The sequence below is a fragment of the Crocodylus porosus genome, unplaced genomic scaffold (assembly GCF_001723895.1).
Source record: "Crocodylus porosus isolate Cpor-Errol unplaced genomic scaffold, CroPor_comp1, whole genome shotgun sequence".
NCBI classification, from domain to species: Eukaryota; Metazoa; Chordata; order Crocodylia; family Crocodylidae; genus Crocodylus; species Crocodylus porosus.
Window position 1 is genome coordinate 94,000,109 of NW_017728906.1, and position 8,208 is coordinate 94,008,316.

At 40.7% G+C, this 8,208-nt stretch overlaps 1 protein-coding gene across 2 annotated transcripts in view; it reads left to right on the forward strand.

Moving 5' to 3' along the window:
* Nucleotides 1–8,208, forward strand: part of TUBGCP3 (tubulin gamma complex associated protein 3) — an 83,968-nt gene that overhangs the window by 40,873 nt on the left and 34,887 nt on the right. For both annotated transcript variants that reach the window (XM_019529649.1, XM_019529650.1), the window contains 4 exons: nt 803–935; nt 2,910–3,076; nt 6,739–6,849; nt 7,783–7,891. In XM_019529649.1, coding sequence (XP_019385194.1) covers nt 803–935; nt 2,910–3,076; nt 6,739–6,849; nt 7,783–7,891 — 520 coding nt within the window. The remainder of the gene's footprint in view (nt 1–802; nt 936–2,909; nt 3,077–6,738; nt 6,850–7,782; nt 7,892–8,208) is intronic.

The following is an 8,208-nucleotide window of genomic DNA, read 5'->3' on the forward strand; positions in this document are numbered from 1 at the left end:
TAACCTAAACCTATCCTCCCTCAGCTTGTGGCCATTGTTCCTGGTGACTCCAAGGGGGGCCCTGGTGAACAGACTTTCCCTGAGTCCCTGCTGGTGGCCCCTGATAAGGTTGTAGGCAGCCACAAGATCCACCCCCTCAGTCTCCTCTCGAAGAGATTCAGGTCCCTCAGCCTCTCCTCGTAGGGCTGGCCACGGAGGCCCTCAACCATATGAGTAGCCCTCCACTGTGTGGGTCATGCATTAGGTCCAATGGCATCTTTACCTTCATGTGTAGTGGAGGTCTCAGAAATAGAATTATTTGTAATACTCTGTAGAGCTACAATATTTCATGTGTATACTGATCACATTTTAGCGACTTCCTTTATACAAGTATATCTTTTTCCTATAGCTTGGTGTTTGGAGATCCATACCTATAACTGTAGTAATGGTGATTATTTTAACCTATTCCTTATGATTTATATGGAGGAAATGTGAGCAGAATTTAGTCCTTTTGGGTTAAAAATTGGACTACTGCTGTCTTGATGGAAACTTTACTAGTTAATCACTGTCCAGATTCTTTTTTTTCCCTTTTAACATTATTCTAATTTTCCTGACCAAGCTTTTCTATCAGGCCTATTATATTTGTATATGGCTCTATCCTTTTTCATGTACACATGTATCTCAGTTTCCTTTTTGCATCATTCTAATGTTTTGGCGTAGTATCTCCTGATCACTGTTACATTGTATTTAAAGAGAAATTGAACTACTTAGTCTTCTGTTCTTTCATTTATGTCTTTTCTTTTTCTTACTTTGATTTGATTAGCTGCAACTTGAAGATGACCAGGGCGTAAATTTGGGACTAGAGAGCAGTTTAACACTTCGTCGTCTTCTAGTGTGGACATACGATCCTAAGATAAGACTAAAGACCCTTGCAGCACTTGTTGATCACTGTCAAGGTCTGTGTAAAATACAATTTTAAGTCCTTTAATTCAAGAGTGATTGTACATGACAAACACAGGTGTCCTCTTTATAAATATAATTATATTTGAGATTTAAACTGATATGAATTTCTGGTAGTATCTTGATTTAGGAAATGAGTAAAAAGGTTGTAGTTGTCTGGGCAAGTTTTGAGAGCAATTGTGTTCCATCAGAATATTATCTTCAGCATTTTACATAGATGACTATAAAAAGACTGTAGTTCCTTTCCACAATACTTTTATTAAAAACATGTTTAATATGTTATATAGGCTGTTGTTATTGCAAGGGGTAGCCTTTTTTTCTTTACTGTCAAAAAATGTAGATTGTTTTTGAAACTTCCCAGCTAACAAACTTCATGAAATCTTTCTGTGTAGAGTACATTTAAATACATTCTCTTTTTAGGATTTTAATGTTTCAGTGTCTGTAGAGGCTGAGGAATATTTTACTACAGAGAATTCTACTAAACACTACCCTCTTTCAAAATGACTGCCATCTCCCACTATCCTCAACAGGTATAAAGTTTTCCTCTACTTTTCCTGGTAACAGAAGGAATGCAGTATTCCTGAAGGGAGCTTGGCTTCCTTGTCCTTGGAAACAATTGGAGGCTGTGGTCATTCTGAGGGAGAGTGCTCTAACTGAAAGATTTTGACTGCAGCATTTGTAGAAAATGATGGGATATGGTAGCCATGTTGAAAAACTACTTTCTCCAATGTAAAATGTGCAACAGCCTGTGCTGAAAGAAACTCCAAACTGTTTAAAATAACAAAGTGCATGTGGCCTGTTCTTTTTAAAGCATCTTTTTGCATTAGAACTATTCAGATTTTAAAAGAGGAAGGGGGAAGCTGCTTGAAGGAGAATATGAAGGATTGGAAAAAGGGAATATGTGGGGTATGTAAAGGTGCAAGAGACAAAGGAGATCTATAGGATTGGTGCTGGGGCAAGAGAGGTATGAGACTGCCTCCAGATGTTGTTATTTTTGTAGCGCAGAAATATTTGCCATGTGTTCAAAGCCCCCAAGCTAAAACACAACAGACATGCTCTCCAGCCAGAGGGAGTGCACCAACAGTCCTTTAAAGCTTCTGGGTTGCGGGCAACACTGCCACTTCTTGGTAAGATGATAGTATTCCCAGTGACCCTCTTGGGAACAGAGGTGATGGGCTGCTTCCATCAGCCTCTGCCCCTGCTGCCTGCATGTTGGCAAGGGTGAGGGAGTGCCCTTCAGCCCAAGAGAACAGGGAGCATCCTGAATTCCTACCCAGGTGGCCCTTGCCAGTGGAAAAGCGTTACTGCTTGTCACCAGGTGGCACTAGGATCAGGGCTGGGCAGGCTGCCAGGAAGACTCCCCACAATCCCACAGTGGTCTGCTCAACAAGGTGATGGAGGGTGAGAGAGAGAAAGCAGCTGGCTATCTGGCCAGGTGTTAAATTTGTCCCCTGCCATTTTTGTGGTGAATCTTATCATTTTTCATATATATTTATTGGGCAAAGTCCTTTAATGTCTGGCATGTTATCGTGTTAAACTTGCCTATACCCTGTGACACATGGTAACATCTGAAGGGGACCTGAAATGCACAGTCAAGCTGCTTTATGATTTTCTGGTGAAACTAAGCAACTCTAAAGTTAACTTAGGCTTAGGAGATTCTCAAAGCATTGTATAAAGCATCCAGAACATAGATTGGTGGATTTGCCTGAAATACAGTAAATGCTTTTTTTTTTTTTTTTTTTTTTAAGGTTGATATTTTCTTCTCCTACTGCTATTATATTTTAACGTTATAAAGCTTTAAATCTTTTATACTCACTGGATTTAAATGTTGCCATTTAGCAAGCTTGGAAGAAGGCATACAATCAGTAATTGACTTGAAGTGTAGTTTTTCTAAAGTATGATGCTCACTACTTTCCTTTGTATTTTATATATTTATCTGATTCACATGCTGCTGTCTTTCCTCCTTCCAGGAAGAAAAGGTGGTGAACTAGCATCAGCTGTGCATGCCTACACTAAAACTGGAGATCCCTACATGAGATCGTTAGTGCAGCACATTCTTGGCTTGGTATCCCATCCTGTCCTGAATTTTCTTTACCGTTGGATTTATGATGGGGAGTTGGAGGACACTTACCATGAAGTAAGTGATCTGACTACTGATACTTAAACTTCCATTCCGTTTGTGTAAAAAACAAACAAACAAACAAAAACAATTGGAGACTTAAATGAAAACTGTAGAATCGAAACTCTTGGGTGGGTAAGTATTTCAGATGCACAGCTTTATATGAAATGTGAGTGGCTTTTCAGTGTATGAAACTACTGGTGAGTTTCCTTGTGGATGCAATGAGCCTACATATGGTTAATTGGCTTCAGTGGGTCAAATGAATCCATAGGCTCCAGGACTGACTTTTTTTACCAGATGTTGAGAATCACTGTTCTAGCCTTTTTTTCAACTAGGGAGCCACAGCACCCTGGAGTACCTTAAGATCTTTTCAAGAGTGTTGTGGCACGATGTTAGCACTGCTAGGTGCACAAACATGACTCACAAGATGATAAACCTGGGGGGTTCAAATAGGAATCCATAGCAGTAAAAATATCTTGAACTGCTGTGATCTCTCTGAGGTTTTTGCAACAGAAGAATTGTTCTGTTTTTCTGTAGTCAAAAAATAAGTGCAAACTAAGAGCTGGCTAATAATTGTTTTAGGTCATCCTACATATGTATAATAAGATGCATGCAACTTTTGGGATCAGGATAAAATCCAACCCATGGCCTGCAATGCAGGGGGCATGGCATGGGGACCCCCCACACCCTCAATGCTGTGCTTTCCATTTGCCCTTTCAAATTTGCTGGCACATGGAGCCTGGCATCATGTGTTTAAAAATCCTGGGGCATTATGAACCCAAGATCAAAGAGAGGCTATTCATTGTCAACTACTGGCAACCTCCGACTTAAGAACCACAGTCCTTTTGGATGTGCTACACATGCAGGTTATGGTGCGATTTGAAAACAACCACAAAGATGTTCCACACTAAATGTGGAACATCTTGGTGGCCAGTCTGATATTCTAATGTTTCATTAATCTCTTATGCACGTGGCACTTTGAAAATTTAACACCTTAATTGCACCAAAAAAGTAAAGTCTACCAAGGGGTCTTTTGTTAACTTAATTTGGGAGTATTTTCTTTTCTCTGTGCGCTTATTACATCCAGTAGTTTTTCAGTATCTGTTGAAAGTGATCTACTTGAAGCTGTTACTTCCTTTTGAAGGCCATAAGCTAGTCTGCCAGGAGTTACCGTCAATACCATCATTTATTACAATGGAGCAGTCAAAAAGGTATGGCCAAAGGGGCTGTTCTTCTCATGTTTCACAGACACAAGGCATTTGGATTTTTTCTTCTTGCCAATAATGGTGGTCATGCTTTACAAGCCAAAGATGGAATACTCCCACACTCCATATTCACAAATTGTATCTTTTTGAAATTCTGTTTCAAGCAAAGAAAATTCCTTTTACTATATGTAGTAGTGAGACCTTGGCATTTGTCCAGCAGTTAAATTGTACCATGCCTTGTCCTTAATTTTTTTTCCTGCACTTCTTTCTGGGTTTGAAATAGCAAGAAATCAACCTTGAGTAGCAAAAAAGATCAATAAAATACAAGCATATTACAGTTATGTTGAACCTTGACTTTTTGCCTTTTCTAGTTCTGTGGTTTTTTCATGGGATTAATTATAATCTAAAATGCACTCTCTTCTACAGGATGTTTTCTAGATACTGTAATTACCTTTTTAGCTTGCCCTTAAAGCATTGTTTTCATAACTTACAAAGTTGACCTTAATTGTCTGAGGTTTTCTTTTCTTTTTTTAATTAATCTTCTCATAATTTATAGTGATTTCAAGATCTAGTTCTGTCGCTCACTAGGATGAATCTGTCGTCTTCTTTAAAAATAAGGCATTAAAGTAGTGCATTTCATATACAGTATTTATTAATCTCTTGATTCAGCAAATCTTTACAGATCATGGTTTTGTTTCTTTAACATGTTATAGTTACTAAACTAGCTACCAGTAGTCCCAGAGGGACTACCTTCTTTCTCATTCCCCATTTTATATATAGCACAGTCACTTTTACAGAACTATCATGGCCTCAACACAATATGACATATTTGAGGTCTTTTAGGGATTTTTTTAGAGTAAAATTGTGAGATTTTGTTTTCCTGTCTAAAATATTTTACTTTTTTCTTTACTCAAGTTTCTCAACAACTTCTATAATTTTGTTTTTATGAAGGTGAGGCAAGGATGTGAAAAGCCTACCTGAACATATTCTGTCTATAAGGCTAAGTACAGACAGTCAAATGGCAGAGGCTGAATCGATTTTCAATCTTTGCAGGTTAGTCTAAACTGCATTGATTGAACCAAGAAGCAAGTGAACAGACATTCACTTCTGATTCCAGAAATGCAGCCACATGACTGCAGTAGCTCAGGCCAGAATTTGGGGGGGGGGGGGTGCTAGAGCATGTCTCCCAGTCACTGCCAAAGCGAAGGAATGAGAGAAGCTCTTCAAGGCTTTTACCTCTTCCCTTCTCGAGCAGAAGGGGCATAACCAGGCACCAGCCTGGGACCAGCATGCTGAGGCCAGGGGAAGGGGGACTTTAAACCCCCCCTCCCTGGCCCACTTGGGACCCCAGCCCCAGTATGTCTGGAGGGGGCAGCCCCTGTCAGGTTTCTGTCTGCCACTCATGGTGAGGGGCAGTTCCTGACAGGGTTTTTCACCCCTCACCACCCCCCACCCCAAGCAAGGGGGATAGTGTGGCCACCCCCGGTCAAGGGCTTACAGGCTGAGCTGGGGAGGCCCTCCCTGGCTGCATGGGACTGTAGCCCAGCTCTACCTCAAGGAGCCTCTGCCAGGCCCCCATCCCCTGCTTGAGCAGGGGGAAAGGTGTTTAAACCCCCTTTCCTGCTACTGCTGGCCTTGCCAGCTCTGGCCACGTGCCTTGCCCATCTGCTGGAACATGGAGCAGAGGAAAAGTGAAGGGCTGTGAGGCAGACACTGACTGGGGTTTAGAGCCAGGTTTCCCACCCCCACTCTCAGCCAGCCAGAGCACTGATAGTGCTCCAGCTAGGGAGCAGAAGGGACAGAAGTTCCGTAAACTGGTTTGACCTAAATCAGTTAGGTCTGATACTGTATTCAACCAGATTTCTTACGCAATGGCCGAAACCAGTTTAAGTGGCTTAAGTACACTGAACTTCTGTTCTGTTACAGGTTTAAACTAGTTTCTGATCACTTTAAACTGGTATGTGTAACTTATGTCTCTCTAGCCCAGGTAACTTGTGGCAGGTAGAGTTTGTGTTGCCACTCCCCTTCCACAATTTAAGTCCGACCTAGGTGAATATCTGGCACTTTGTTAAAGGCTGACAATATCCTTTATTTTTCTTGTGGTAACTTCTTTGCTCAGTAATCCTCACTTATCTTTTTGTGGGGCGGAGATGGGATTAAATTAAAAGCTTAAGCATGTATAAAAGTACAGTAGTATTTTAATATGGATTCAGATGCATATGTTTATTAGAACAAAGTAGCATTTTGGTTGTGTCTACACATTCACTGGACTGCACAGTAATGGGCATTCCTGTGCAGTCCCAACACCGTGTAGGCTTTTTACCATGCTACTGTGTAGTAGCATTGGCATCATAGTTTGTGACCACCACCATAGCATCTAATGTAGATGTGCCCATTGCATATACAAGTGTGAGGATGGAATGTACACAATTTTGGACTTGATCTTTTATATCTAACACTTCTGCTTATCTGCAGTTCTTTGTAGCTTCAGATCCTACTGTTAAAACTGACCGGTTGTGGCATGACAAGTACACTTTAAGGAAATCAATGATACCATCATTTATTACAATGGAGCAGTCAAAAAAGGTATTGTCAAAGGGTTTTCTTGTGTTTCACAGACTTTTTTTTTCTGTTTTATGCTATGTAGTCATAGAGCATGCAAGGCACATGTTTAGTAGAATATATAGGCAGTCCTCAGACTTATGACACAATTGGTTCCTGAAAACAGTGTCTTAAGTTGAAACATTGTTTCTTATGAGAAAATTGGTTCCGAGTTACAATGTTATAAATGGGGGATTGGTTCCTGAACCAAGGCCTGATATCCTATTTTCACCAAAAATACCCCAGATTTTTGTACTCTATCAATTATAGATGGGTAATATAGCTACATAAATGTATTTATATTGTAAATGGCAATCATAGTGATTTGGAAGGACTTCTCTGAGGTGACTTTGGACTTTTTGAAGGGCTCCTGGCTAGAGTCTTTTCAGGAGTCTTGGCTGCAGATTTTTCTGGAGTCTTGTCTGCTTTCTTAAAGTGTCCAAGGAAGTTTGGACAGATGTTCTCCAGGCAGATGAGCGATGCAGTGAATTTGTTCACTGGCATGGCGTTGCATCGGATTAAACGTTGTGAAGTTTGAAACTGACGTTATAAAGTTGAAACGGGGTGTCAGTTTAGAAGTGTTGTAAGTGCAAAATACTGTACTTGAAACCTAAGTAGAGGACTGCCTGTATTGTAAACCTGACGTTAATCCAGAACAGGGTAAAGTTTTACCTGTACTTGCTCTGAATGCTGATTGGAAGAAGAAACTATCTTAAGTTGTTGTCTTCAGTTTCATTGTAGAAAGAGGACTTGTAAAAAATGGGGTTTATATTTAAAAGTTGTTGGGGTGCTATTTTGTAGGGGTAAGGAGTGAGAAGACAACAGGAAGCTTATTGCTAACAGTCTATTTGCAATTCTTTACATGATTGAAATCTCAAAGTATTTTCAAAAAATAACTTAATGTCCTTTTGTGTTCAGGTTCTTCTGATAGGGAAATCCATAAACTTCTTGCATCAGGTGTGTCATGACCAGACTCCATCTGCAAAGATGATAGCTGTGGCAAAGCCAGCAGAAACACCAAAGGATGGTACAGTATCAGGAATGATTTGACTAGTTGTTTGAAACTTAGAATGTGTGCAGTAAGCTCTGGAGAGTGTGGGGCTTCAACTATAAGGTGACTTCTACCACCCAAAAAAAAAAAAAGAGGAAAACCCTCCAAAACCTATATATTCATTAAATTACCTGTATTTTATATTGTCCTCTAAAATGGGGATAGTCGGGGGTTACATGTGGCGAGGCAGGGACAGGGCGTTGCTACCCACCACCCCATGCCACTGCCTCCCAGGAGCACGGCTTGAGGGGGAGGGGGGCTTGAGGGCAGTGGCTCCCCTCTATGGGCTACAC